The sequence below is a fragment of the Wyeomyia smithii genome, chromosome 1 (genome assembly GCF_029784165.1).
Source record: "Wyeomyia smithii strain HCP4-BCI-WySm-NY-G18 chromosome 1, ASM2978416v1, whole genome shotgun sequence".
Lineage (NCBI taxonomy): Eukaryota > Metazoa > Arthropoda > Insecta > Diptera > Culicidae > Wyeomyia > Wyeomyia smithii.
This window is the reverse complement of record NC_073694.1, coordinates 118,308,079-118,322,980: the sequence shown is the minus strand read 5'-3', so window position 1 is coordinate 118,322,980 and position 14,902 is coordinate 118,308,079. Positions and strand designations below refer to the sequence as shown.

Sequence of the window (14,902 nt, the reverse complement as noted above, 5' to 3'; positions counted from 1 at the left end):
TATATATATATAAGGGGTAAACAGGGTAAGACCGCCCTGCGGGGTAAGACCGCCCACCGTAGTTTTACTACCAAGTTATAAAATAATTGAAAAATTTCTTTAACGTGTCTATTACGGTATAATTACATAACATTCTGCACGTTTTTCTGTTTTGATAGTGCACGAACGGTCGCAGAAATAATCAAAAACAACCTTTCAGCTGGCAACCAGTCAATGCGCTATTGTTTTGCGGCAACGGGACTTAAGGTTTTTCAGTCTAAAAATCTATTGTTTTGTTCGTGAATATACGTTTAATCGCTTGCCTGAATCTATCTTCTTTCGGAAATATCGAAGGCCGTGAGTAATCTTGTAATTTTGACTACTTTTTCGGTCAAATATGAAAGTGTTCCACTGGGGGTAAAGTCGCCCACTATACAAGGGGTAAAACCGCCACGAATCCAACTGCTTGTTGTTTTACTTCAAAACCCAAATGCCTCGACACTACAAAGGAAATATTTACAGGATCAGTAAAGCAACTTCAAGCCACATAAGACATCGATGTTAATCGACCATTTTCGATTTGGTTTAAGCTTTTCTAGTAATATATTTTAACAAGACTTATTTTTGAAAAACGTAAACCTGTGTGAAAATGGTGTTAATGAACCAAAATAATTTTAGAGCCAGGACGGTGTGTTTGATAGGTATGACGTCTCCGGCAGAATTGAAAATAGTAGTTTTTTTTACTTTCGAAAAAAGTACACACTCTAAAAAAATTTAAAGAAAAAATATAGAAATAGAATTAAAAATATTTTTTTTTTCAAATTTTTTTGAAAAAAAACATGTTTTTGCCTGTAAAATCTACAAAAGGTAAGCTAAAATTTTATGGTTGTTGGATCATGGAGTAATAGAAATATTAATAGCTCAATTTTTGTGAAGAATTTTTTTTGACGGTTTATTTGGTGTATAGAGTCGTTGGTAATTTTGTTCTTCAAAAAAAAAACAGAAAGTTGAAAATATAAATAACAGAAATAATAATTATTAGTATTTTTTCTATACATAATAAGTCTTCAAAAGAATCATACAGATAGGTTTAATGAGTTTGAATTTTTAGCTTAAAGATAGGTATATTATGAATTCAATATCTTGAAAAACCCCAATTCTGAAAAATCTATTTATTTTGAAAACCAAAAAAGTAACCTCAACATTGATTTGAACTTGAATAATCAGCAAACAAAATAAGTTAAAACTTAGAAAAAAAATTTTTTTTCAGATTTTTCACAGTGTATATTTTATTTAAAAAGAAAAAAATACCATCTACAACTTTGTCAGAGACACTATACCGATAGAACCAACCGTTTCGGCCCTAAAAATATTGTTTATCCTCAAAAAATGGTGGGCGATCTTACCCCGCTGGTGGGCGGGCTTACCCAGCATGAAAAAGATCTGCACATTTCCAATGAATTTTTAAAATTTAAAAAAAAGCTGGAAAATAAACAAAAATATATCAGTTCTTATTTTTTAAATGCGGGTATTGAATAGAAGAACCTCTTAGCGAAGAAAAAATGAAATTGCAGCCGCAACTTTTTTTTTCTATAAACAGAATTGCTTAAGGGGGCGGTCTTACCCCGCTTAACCCTATATATATATATATATATATATATATATATATATATATATATATATATATATATATATATATATATATATATATATATATATATATATATATATATATATATATATATATATATATATATATATATATATATATATATATATATATATATATATATATATATATATATATATATATATATATATATATATATATATATATATATATATATATATATATATATATATATATATATATATATATATATATATATATATATATATATATATATGTATATATATATATGTCGGACATCGCAATCGTATCGGACCCCTACTGCATTCCTCCCGGAAACGGTAATTGGGTTGCAGATAAGTCCAGTACGGCGGCCATATGCACGACCAGCAAGTTCCCGGTTCAGGAGGTTGTGTCAACCTCAAATGAAGGATACGCGGTTGCCAAGGTGGACGGAGTGTTCTACTGCATTTGTTATGCTCCGCCGCGTTGGTCTATCGAAAGGTTCACCCAGATGGTCGATTTGTTATCTATGGAGCTGACGGGACTAACACCCTTAGTAGTGGCGGGCGACTTCAACGCTTGGGCTGTTGAGTGGGGAAGCCGCCGCACGAACCGGAGGGGTCAGATCTTGTTGGAAGCTTTGGCAAAGCTCAACCTAGATCTGGCCAACGTTGGAACCAAGTGTACATTCAGCAGAATTGGTGCGGAGTCGATCATCGACGTGACGTTCTCCAGCCCAGGACTGATCGTGAACTGGAGGGTAGACGATGGCTACACCTATAGTGACCACCAGTCAGTCTGCTATAGCGTAGTCCATAACGTGGTGCGGCAGGCGACGGGTAGAGCCAATACTCCGACCGTCCGCGGGTGGAAGACATCGCATTTCGATGCCGAGGTATTTGCAGAAGCAATGAGAAGAGAGCGCGAGGGGGGCAGTTGGCTCCGCCCGAGTGCTGACCAATTAGTTGCCACATTATCGCGGGCGTGCGACGCCACCATGCCTAGGACCCGCCAAACTAGGAATGGTAAGTCACCGGTATACTGGTGGACCGACGCGATAGCGGACCTCCGTAGCGCGTGCCTCCGTGCAAGACGGATGTTGCAACGTGCACGTACCGATGTACAGAGGGTAGAGCGCCGTGTAGTATTCGGATCTGCAAGATCGGCGCTTAAAAGTGCGATAAAGGCGAGCAAAAGGGCCTGCTTCGATAGGCTAATCCGTGGGGCAACGCCTACAGAGTCGTAATGGCGAAGACCAAAGGCGTGTTGGCGCCTGCAGAGCGATCACCAGCGATGCTGGAGCGTATCATCGAGGGACTCTTTCCACGACACGAGCCAAATCCTTGGCCTCCGGTTGCTGAGTCTCACGTCCGACGTTCCAGTATCTCAGACACAGACCAGGGATGGTCGGCCAACCTGCCGGGCATCCAATCCGTGAGAGACGGCAGCCGTGCAGAGGTTGTGGAGGAGGTAAGGGTTACGAATGAGGAACTCATCGTGATCGCCAACTCCCTAAGGGTGAGCAAGGCACCGGGACCGGATGGAATCCTGAACTTGGCCATCAGGACGGCCATGAAAGTGGCCCCCGATCTATTTCGAGCAGTCATGCAGAAGTGCCTGGATGACTGCCTCTTTCCGGACAGGTGGAAGCGACAGAGATTGGTGCTGTTGCCGAAGGCTGGGAAACCACCAGGGGACCCATCGGCATACAGACCTATCTGTCTGCTGGACACTACGGGCAAGGTGCTTGAGAGGATTATCCTCAACAGACTGGTGAAGTACACAGAGGGTGTAAACGGTCTGGCAAGTAACCAGTTCGGCTTCCGGAAAGGTAGATCCACGCTGGATGCTATTCTCTCTGTCACCAAGACGGCAGAGGTAGCACTCCAGCGTAAGAGTTGGGGCATTCGCTATTGCGCAATCGTCACGCTTGACGTGAAGAATGCATTCAATAGCGCCAGTTGGGACTCCATAGCTCTCGCGCTTAGGAGCACCCACGTACCGGTGTCGTTGTACAAGATTTTGGAAAATTATTTCCAGAATCGGGTACTAGTTTACAACACGGAGGAGGGTCAGAAGTGCGTCCCAATCACCGCAGGGGTACCGCAAGGTTCCATCCTGGGCCCGGTGTTGTGGAATGTCATGTATGACGGGGTGTTGAAACTAAAGTTCCCTGTAGGGGTTGTGATCGTCGGTTTCGCAGACGACATCACGCTAGAGGTCTACGGCGAGTCGATCGAAGAGGTCGAGTTGACGGCCGCGCACTGCATACGCAAGGTCGAAGACTGGATGCACTCTAGGAAACTGGAGTTAGCGCACCATAAAACGGAGGTTACGGTTGTGAACAACCGCAAATTAGAGCAACAGGCGGTGGTCAGAGTCGGTGACTGCACCATTACCTCAAGGCGTTCCTTGAAGCTCTTGGGGGTTATGGTTGACGATAAGCTCACATTTAAGAGTCACGTCGACTATGCCTGTAAGAGGGCTTCAACGGCCGCTGCAGGACTATCTCGAATGATGTCCAATAGCTCAGCGGTATATGGCAGCAAGCGTAAACTTCTTGCCAGCGTGGTTTCGTCCATACTTAGGTATGGTGGGCCAGCGTGGTCCAAAGCGTTAGGTACCAACAGTCATCGTCGAAAACTGGAAAGTACCTACAGGCTCATGTGCCTGAGGGTTGTGAGCGCGTACCGTACAGTGTCATACGACGCAATCTGCGTCCTGTCCGGCATGATGCCTATCAGCATAGCCATTAAGGAGGACGTAGAATGCTTCGATCAACGTGACACAAGGGGTATACGAGGCACCAGAAGGTCATTCTCGATGATCAGATGGCAGCAGGAATGGTCCAATTCCGCAAAGGGTAGATGGACGCATCGACTTATTCCGGACGTATCCGGATGGGTCGGGAGGCGCCATGGAGAAGTTAACTTCCACTTGACACAGATTCTGTCAGGTCATGGTTGCTTCAGGCAGTATCTACACAGATTCGGGCATGCGGGGTCCCCCATGTGTCCCGAGTGCGCGGATGCGGAAGAAACTGCTGAGCATGTCTTCTTCATGTGCCCTCGTTTTGTGCATGCGCGGAGCGACATGATGGTAGTGAGCGGGCCAGACACCACTCCGGACATCCTAGTTCGGAGGATGTTGGAGTGCTACCTCTGCTGTTTTGGAGACGGACAGAATAGCATCCACCGTAGACTTGCTTTTTCGGAAGCCGAACTGGTTACTCGACAGATCGTTTGCACTTTCGGTGTACCTAACCAGTCTATTGAGAATAACCTTCTCGAGCATCTTACCCGCCATATCGAGCAGACATATCGGTCTGTATCCTGACGGGTCGCCAGGTGGTTTCCCTACCTTCGGCAATAAGACCAGCTTCTGTCGCTTCCATCTCTCTGGGAATGTACAGTCATCCAGGCACTTCTGCATGACTTCCCGAAATCACGATGAGTTACTCATTCGTAACTAGTCAGCCTATACACCAGAGAGACGCCGAGATACTCACCGTTAAAGCAACTGTCAACATCAAAACGGGCGAGCTGTATAATTTTGCATTGCCGTTATCCGTTTTGATGTTGACAGTTGCCTCAACGGTGAGTGTCTTGTCATTTCTCTAATATATAGGTTCCCTATTCGTAACCATTTCCGCCTCCTTTGCCTCAGCACGGCTAACGTCGTCACTCATATATTGAGTGTTCGGCAGGTTGGCCGACCACCTCTGGTCTGAGTTTGAGATACTGGAACGTCGGTGAAGTGACTTGCCAGCCGGAGGCCAAGGATTTGGCTCATGGCGTTGTAATTTTCGAATAAATAAAAAGAATTTTATTTTTCACTAAACCCCTTAAAGTCAGAAAACGCATTTCTTGCAAAAATATATTTATTTCTATTCTTAAAATTATCTGATTTTTTTCTATAAATTGCACAATTCACAGCCGTAAAAATACTCAACTCCGTTGACGAGTAATTTCGTTAAGCTCTAACCCGGCTTTTATTAAGTCGGATATGTTATACACGACAAATTAAATATTATTCAAGATGAGTATAAAACTTGTTACCCCATCTTATAGCTGGTGTAACATTTTCTCACCCCCTAAGCTATGTAATTTACCATCGAAAACTTGCTGAGTATAACATACCGGACCTCATCCGCTCCGGGTTAAGAAAAACAAGTTAAACCAATTCATTATACAATATTAAAAACAATTTTTTAGATGCATCATACGATGGATGGAATCGATATGCTGGATCCATCCGGATCAATGACGACATTAGCACCGATGTCTGATGCACCAATAACATCCACACATCATCAGTTACATGGGTCGTACCATAGCATGAATCATATGATGGGACACCACCATAACGGTCACCTCGGAGGACATACACCAGGTTAGTGCATAAGTTGAAGAGAGAAATATAATCCCCTGTTCAATTGACCGTTAATTCGATTTCAGACGGTTTCCTAGGAGCACATCATCCTGCAATGGCAGTTGCTGTAGCAGCTGCAGGTCTGCATCCCGATACCGATACAGATCCTCGAGAACTTGAAGCTTTCGCTGAGCGGTTCAAACAAAGAAGAATAAAATTAGGTAAGAGCAAATCCTCAATCTGTTCGTCTATTAAAATATGCTGTAACAAATATAAAGTCAATTCACACACAAAGACTATACATAAAACATTTATCCTCATCTTTTTTATTAACCAAGTCATGTTAAAGTTTCATTATTTAGGGGTTATATACCTTTTTAGTTTTCGAAAAATCGAAATTTTTTTTATTACATTATCTCGAACTACAACATCTTGAGAACATTTTCACAAATTTTCATGAAGATCTGAGCAATAGGGCGAAAGTTAGAGCGATGTGCAACACGCCTCGCTACGGCCGCATGAGCTAAACTTGAAACTTTAAACGCGATTATCTCGGAATAGTGTTTTTCGAAAAATGACTTTGCCGTGATCCTGATTGCGGGAAAACTACATACCCAGTTTCCTTCATTTTTTTTTTAAATTTTCGTTATTGAATTCGCCGGTCCTTGAACGATCGCTTTTTGACATACATTTAAATTTTGCCGCAACAAAATTTTTAATGCAATTTTTAGCGCTCAAAACGTGCATTTTTTGGAAAAAAACGTTCCCGTTTGCACTGAAAACAAAATACTCATAAAAGCGATCGTTCAAGGACACGGCACACTTCTAAACTAATGAAAAAATATGAGTTTTTTGAATTCAGTTGACCCGCTGAGTCTCTTTCAGGATCACCGCAAGCTTCTGCGAAAAAAAGGGTTTCGGGGAAACGGCCATTACTTCAGTAATAACACTGTGCTACAGCGATTTAGAACTTCTAAAGTGACCAAGTGTAGGTTGTAGGTCTTGTTGAGTATAACATTCGCTCATACTAGAAATTTTCCAAACACCCCCAAAATCTGAAGTTATGGTCAAAATACGGTTTTTTGGACCTCAGCGCATATAATATTTTTTAACTCAGTCATTTATCAACCGATTTTCAATATTTAAGCAGTTTTATAAAGAGAACAAATGGAGCTTTCAAATAATATACAGGTTTTTACTAATATCAATAAAATATGTTGAGTTATTTGAGTTTAAATCTAATTTTTTAGATATTTTCAAGCATTTTTTCAATTTAATTTGAAATTTGCCGTTTATTTTTGTAAGAAACATACCACAAATATACTATAATTTTGAAAGAATATTCAATTTCGAATCAAACGAAAGTAGTTTTGTGGAAATCGGTTGATATTTGGCTAAATTATATTTTTTAAGAAAACCAGAATTTTTGGCTTCTATCGCATAATTATTTCACGGTGCTAGAAATGATGCAAAAATGCAAGAACTTTTGATGTGACTTAGTGTGGGTTGTAGCTTTAGTCAAGTGTTACTTGCGCGTTTACATGAAGTTTTTCAAATACCCCGAAAATTATAAGTTATGGTCAAAACCCTGTTTTTTACCTTAGCTCACATTGTTATGTTTAATACAGTTATTTTTCAACCGATTTTTTATATTTTGGCTGTTTTGAAAAGACAAAAAATTGAGCTTTTGAAACATATAAATATGCCAAAAAAGTTCACCTACATTAATGAATAGTTTTAAAATAAATAAGATGGTTTATATTTTTTTCAAATTTGACCCATATGTGATGAATAGTTTCAAAATAAATAGTATAGTTTATTTTATTTTTAAATTTTTTCGAAATTTATTCGCAATTTTTCACACATTTTTGTAGAATTTGGAAAGTATACTTAGTGCCAAACGAAAACAGTAAGTGTTGTTTATGAAAATCTGTTATAATTTCGCTGAGATATGACTTGGTGTTTTCCACCATATACAGTAACTGTTCGCTAACTGGGTGCTGTTTAACTGGGCTGCTTTTTATCTGGGCGTTCGCTAACTGGGCTATAGCCCAGTTAAAAAGCAGATGAACGTCAAAAATCAGCGTTTGGCATGTTGCTGTCAAAACGAGATAGGGGCACATGAATAGTAAATTGAGATTGATTTTTTCAGTTCAATGGATTCTGGTTGTCGTTACACATGCGATCCATTACATATTCATCTATTTGTTTCCAGGTCAAATAGATGTTTTATGAAAACAACATGTTTCCAGGCAACGGTTAGTGCAAATAAAGCACACGCAAGGCTAACAATTTATTTTTTCTCATTCTCTGTTCATCAATCAGGATTTTTAGTGTATTTGTTCAAAACATTTTACAATTTTCGCTGAGAGTTTTGCCTAGCGCCATAACATCGAAATCCCCCTCGATATTTGACGACATTTGAAATGTCAGCCCAGTTAGCGAGCGACATTCGTTAACTGGGCTAGGCCCTCAGCCCAGTTAGTGAACGAACAGTGTACATCAGTGTGTTTCATCAAATCATTTCTCAGCCAAATTATAACAGATTTTCATTAACAACACCTATTATTTTCGTTTGGTACTAAAAAGAACTTTCCTAATTTTACAGCAATTGAAGCTCCTTCATTACCAAAATGTGTGAAAAATTGCGAATGAATTTGGAAAAAATTGAAAATAACATAAACCATCTCTAAACCATCTACTTCGTTTACCATGTACTTCGTTTTGGCAGAGTTAATGACAAGTCCCAACCTCGCTGCTTCTCTCTTAAAAGGTACGAAGGCCTCCTCCACCGCCTTACAGTTGATACCGATGATATCGATGTCGTCCGCAAAGCCAAGAAGCATGTGAGATTTCGTGATGATCGTACCGTTTCTTTCGACGTTTGCTCTTCGTACTGCACCCTCAAGAGCGATGTTAAACAGTAGGTTGGAGAGCGCATCCCCCTGTTTCAGTCCATCCAACGTTACGAACGCGGCTGATGTCTCGCCAGCTATCCGCACGCACGATTTTGATCCCTCCAGTGTCATACGACTCAGCTTTATTAGTTTCGTAGGGAAACCGTGTTCCAGCATGATCTGCCACAGCTCGTTTCTTTTCACTGAGTCGTATGCCGCCCTGAAGTCCACAAACAGATGGTGAGTCGGTAAGTTGTACTCCCGGAACTTATCGAGGATCTGTCGCAGGGTGAAGATTTGATCCGACCAGCCTGGTATTCGCCAACAAAGGATTCCGTTAACGGTCTCAATCTGAAGAACAGGATACGGGAGAGCGGAGTTAAGCAACGTTATCCCTCGATAGTTGCCACAATCCAATCGATGGCCCTTCTTATAGATAGGGCATATGAGGCCTTCCAACCAGTCATTCGGCATTTGTTCATCCACCCAGATCCTTAGTATTATCTGGTGGATCGCATAGTACAGCTGCTCGCTTCCCGCTTTTAGAAGTTCGGCCGGGATACCGTCCTTCCCAGCGGCCTTGCCGTTTTTCAGCTCACTAATCGCCTTTTTCACCTCCTCCTGTGTTGGTGGCTCCACAGCTTGTTCGTCACTCATAACCGTCATCCTGTTCCTGCTCTGCTCACCCGGCTCCTCACCGTTCAATAGCGCCTGAAAATGCTCCTTCCACCTGGCTGCAACCGTCGGTTTATCAGTAAGCAGGTTGCCGTCCTTGTCATTACACATGACCGGCACCGGGAAATTCCTGCTTCTGACTCTGTTGACAGTTCTATAGAATCTCCGCACGTCGTTTTGAGCATAACTGTCCTCTGCGCTGGCGAGCACCTGCTCCTCGTACTCGCGCTTCTTCCGACGGTGGGTTCTATTTTCAGCAGCTCTTGCCACCCTGTACCTCTCTCTGTTCTGACGCGTAGCCGCAGTGAGCATGCGGCTCCTGGCACGGTTCTTGTCATCTGTCGCTCTCTGGCATTCGGCATCGAATCAGCTGTTAGGCTGTCTTCCACGCGTCGTACCTACCACCTCTCTCGCAGTCGTTTTGATGGCACCGTGAATACTGCTCCACAGCGCATTTATGACTTCCACTCCTTCCTCCTGCTGTTCTGCGATCCGTTGATCCAGCTCTCTGGCGTATTCTGCTGCCACGCCATCAGCTTTCAACCGCTGAATGTTGAAACGCGTTGTCCTCTCTGTGCGAGATTTCAGCACGTTCGACAACCGTGCGCGGATCTTACAAACGACGAGATAATGGTCAGAGTCAATATTTGGTCCCCGAAAAGACCTAACATCAGTGACATCCGAAAAGTGCCGACCGTCAATCAGTACGTGATCGATCTAGGAGTAGGCTTCTCCATTTGAATGCCTCCAGGTGTGTTTCCGAATATTCAAACGTGGAAAATATGAGCTACATATGGCCATTCCTCTGGCTGCGGCAAAGTTTATCAGCCTCAGGCCGTTTTCATTGGTTGACGAGTGGAGGCTATGCCTTCCAATGACTGGACGGAAGAATTCCTCCCTCCCAACCTGTGCGTTTGCGTCTCCGATGACGACTTTTACGTCGTGTTTTGGGCACTCGTCATAGATTCGCTCAAGCTTGTCAAAGAACTCATCTTTGACTTCATCGGATTTGTCGTTTGTCGGTGCGTAGGTGTTGATTAAACTGTAGTTGAAGAATTTGCCCTTAATCTACAACACGCATATACGGTCATCTACGGGCCTCCACCGGATGACTCTTGTTCTCTGATTTCCCAGCACTACGAAACCGACGCCCCGTTCCGCTGCTTTGCCGCCACTATAGTAGATGTGGTACTTGAAAGAAGTGCGTGCAATAGGGTCTACTGCACGGAATTCCCTTTCTCCGGAATTTGGCCACCGAACCTCCTGAATCGCTGCGATTTCGACTCCCTGCCGCTGTAGTTCTCGAGCAAGCAAGCCAGCCCGCGCCGGTTCATTGAGAGATCGGACGTTCCAAGTACCCAGCTTCCAATCGTTTACCTTAATCTTTTTCCGTGTTCGCAGCCTAGGTCTTTGCCGATTGATCCGTTCCGTATTTCTAAATTCGTTGTTCGTGGTTGATAAAAGGTTTCGGTATACTACTTTACCAGGGTCGCGATACCTACATCCTGCTGATGGGGCTACCATCTTAGGTGTAGCTGGCGGGATACAGCATTCCATAATTCAGCCGCCCGCTTCGGGTCAGACGCTGTTGTACGCCGCCCCTATGGGGATACAGCCGCGTACGACTCCCTTCCCAGTCAGCATACGACCATAGTTTCCACCGGGGTTGGTTACCCGATCTCCGCTAAGGTTACTCGTATTCCGGTCGGCACCACGAGGAGGTTGGGATAGGAGTTGCTGAACAGAGGTGAATGGCCACATTAGGGTCTCAAGTTACACGTGTCCAGCCATTTGCCAACCTAAAGCAACAGTACCGTAGAGTATATATAAAGCAGGGCGCTGCTAGTTTCTCGTCGTCTATCATTGCAACGGGCATGACTTCTATTCGCAATGCTGATACTGATGGTGATTGAAAGTTTATCTCATGAATATGATAACCATAAAAACCATAAATTACTCAACAAGAATTGAACATTTTTGCAAGGGTTATTTTTATTTATTTTTTATCTTCGATATTCACTAAATTATGTTGAACGAGTAAGTTCCTTAAAAAAAATTATAGAAGAGTAAAAGCCGGCGAGTGCTTATGAATTTTTGTCCATTTACTAAGATCTGTTCAGAATCTTTTTTTTACATTTCAACATTGTTAGATATTTTTTAATTTTAACTCTAATATATGCTCCAATAATATGCTTATATTAGCTGTCTTCGTAAAACAGTGAACAACAACAAGACAAAGGGATCAAACTTGTGAAGCAAAAAACAAAAATGAATCTTTTTAAACTTCAACTTCGTTGTAATTGTTAAATGTTGTTTGTACAGAAAAACACTACAGGCACAACATCACCAAGTGTAAAAAAAAAACTTCTTTCGAGTGTAATTAAATATATTCCTGAAAAAATGAAGGGGAGGCTATTAAAATACGTACGTGAAACATTAATTTGTATTGTGCCGTGTCAAATAAATGTTGTGTGAACGAACGAACGAATTTATTTTGTCTGTAATTACAGTAATTACAGTGTTTAGTCCCACGTCACCATTTCATACAACCCTAGGGCTGTATATCTTGTAGTATTTTTTTTTTTTTTTTTGACTAAGTCTTTTACTGAACAAACACTTAGACGCTTTTGGTTGCCGACCCGCGTTAATTAAAAAATCCGCTTAAAAAACCGTGTTAATTCAGAAATCCGCGTAAAAAACCTCGAATAAATTTGGCTTGAAAGACCGGACTGTACACACATGTTTACCTTAATGAGAGAATGCTTATTAGGATCATGAACTATTCAACCATTTCCTCGCGAAGAAAAATTAGTTTTCACTTCGAAAAATGATCTAATTACTTATCAAGTACATGCATAATTGGCACAAACTGTATTGCATATTAAAGCTCAATACTTTTTTTAAAGCTGCTAATATTTTATCGATATTTGTTCGTCACAATATCGATACTTTTGACCGACAGTGTTGCGCTTGATATTATTGATATTCCGATCTTGCGACTCGATATTACTGTCCGATATTCTCGGCTGCCATCAGGGAGTCAAAATTTTGCCTACCAATCATAAATTCATCATGGCATTAAAATTAAATTTAAAATGCTTACACACAATAAAAGATATTCATTGAAAGGGTACATTGTACTGAAAACAAACGTTAAGTCTTGGTTTTCCCATTGGTAAATATAGTGTTCTAGGATAAGTCAATGGCAATTATAGGACGTTTACTCTATTTCAGTTGTTTTAGGGCAAACCAACTAAAAAGTGGATACCAGAATTGCTGGTACTAGAATCAATGAGTGGTATATTGAAAATGTAAGCAGTTTGACCGTTACACCAATCCCCTAGTTGCCATATTTCCATTACTATTGACAGTATGTATAGAGCGAGTTTCTGGAACGCGTGGAACTTCTCGGGGCAATAACAATCAAATGCGGTGCTTTGGTGTTGCATTGGGATTGCTATATCGATGAATTTCAGTAAAGAATCGGTGCTACATAAGCGATGACAGGAATGTTCTGGTAGGATGCTTCAGTAACGGGCTGGTGATTAGTCAATGAATCAGTGACGATAAGGAGACGCGGCTCACGAAACGTCGGTTTTATCTGATTGGAAAATGTACCGAGTGTAAAGCGATCAGCAATCGGCCCGTTGTCCTAACGGATGAGATGAAATAGCAAACACTCCACCAGAATATTCAATACTAAGGCATGAAACATGCTGAACGCCAACGCGAGCGATCGGGCGAGATTCTTGTCGTAGGTTAATGAACAGCTCTACTCACGGCTGTTCACTGACCTACGGCAAGAATCTCGTCCGATCGCTCACGTTGGCGTTCAGCATGTTTCAGGCCTTAGTATTGAATATTCCGGTGGAGTGTTTGTCCCCCATGTGTCCCGAGTGCGTGGAGGAGGAGGAGACTGCTGAGCATGTCTTCTTCGTATGCCCCCGTTTCGTAAGAGCGAGGAGCAACATGATGGCTGTGAGCGGGCCTGGCACTACTCTGGACAATCTAGTCCGGAGGATGTGCGACGACCCGGACATCTGGAACGCGGTCTGTGCGGCCGCCTCTCAGATTGTTCTGGAGCTGCAACGTGTGTGGCGGGTCAACCACCAACACGCCAGTGGTAGCTAATTACCAGTCTCCAGGTAGTTAGCTAGGAGGTTATAAGAGTAAAGAGGGTGCATCACGCACAAAAGCCACTCCCCGACGTAATACTTAACCGTCGTTCCGGGAAGACCAGGGCTGGAGACTGGAGGGGTTTTAGTGGGTCGGGACAGGGATCAGTAGGTGCCTGGGCGAGTGTAACTACCCCAGCATCTCTCCCCTAGTCTCATCCCCACACCCTGAGTTCTCTTCTCTGGTGTCTGTTTGCAGATTTCCCCGCCACCTTAAAAAAAAAATAAAAAAAAAAATAAAGGCGTAACTGGAAGCCAAACAAAAAAAAAACATATGCAAATATCAATAAAATATCGATGCTAGCGCGTAATATCGGTTTCAATATCGGTGCGATTTTCAATATAGATAAAACAAATATCGATATTCTATTTTTTATATCAACAACTCTAAGTTTCTGTAAAAGGAGCCTTAAAAAGAAGCCACATATTTGCATGAAAACAGATACACATGAATACATACAAACTCAATCACATCGAAAATAGTGACTTTTCACCTACGCACACTAGGAAACATGTAAACCCTTGTAAAGCTGCTTTTGTTTTCTCCAAACTGTAAATCATCGCATCTCGTTGCGTTGACTTTTATCACTTTTTAACATTTTTGGTCGATAATGTTCAGCAGCTTCTTCCGATTTCTGATCACGAATGAAAAAATTCATTCAGAAACATGTTTAAAACATATGAGTGATTGTTCAACTGAATATTTGTCCAGCTGCTAAAAACATAGCATTGCAAACAAAACAGCTATTTGTAAATACACTAAAGTTGCATTTTACGCGGGGGATACATGCCGCGTAAAAAACCGCGTAAATTCCGGAATCCGCGTAAAAAACCGCGTAAATTCCGGAATCCACGTACAAAAACCGCGTAAACTCCGGAATCCGCGTAAAAAAACCAGCGTTAATTCTGCATTCTGAGTGAAGGGAAATCGAAATCCGCGCAAAAAAAATACGGCGTAAATTCCGGAATCCGCGTAAAAAAAACCGCGTAAATTCCGGAATTCGCGTAAAAAAAACCGCGTAAATTCCGGAATCCGCGTAAAAAAGCCGCGTAAAAAGAAACCCGCGTAAAAAACGCGTAAAAAGCGACCTTAGTGTATTTTCCCCAACTAGTGGCACTAATACAGGGGGTAGACAAAATGATTGAGACAGGCAAAATTTTGTCAAAATTCA

The 14,902-nt window shown here is 41.9% G+C and overlaps 1 protein-coding gene across 10 annotated transcripts in view; it reads left to right on the top strand.

The window, feature by feature from the left end:
* The window catches only part of LOC129720069 (inhibitory POU protein), a 368,998-nt gene that overhangs the window by 313,977 nt on the left and 40,119 nt on the right, over nucleotides 1-14,902 (top strand). For all 10 annotated transcript variants that reach the window (XM_055671506.1, XM_055671497.1, XM_055671485.1 and 7 more), the window contains 2 exons: nucleotides 5,827-6,004; nucleotides 6,070-6,204. In XM_055671506.1, coding sequence (XP_055527481.1) covers nucleotides 5,827-6,004; nucleotides 6,070-6,204 — 313 coding nt within the window. The remainder of the gene's footprint in view (nucleotides 1-5,826; nucleotides 6,005-6,069; nucleotides 6,205-14,902) is intronic.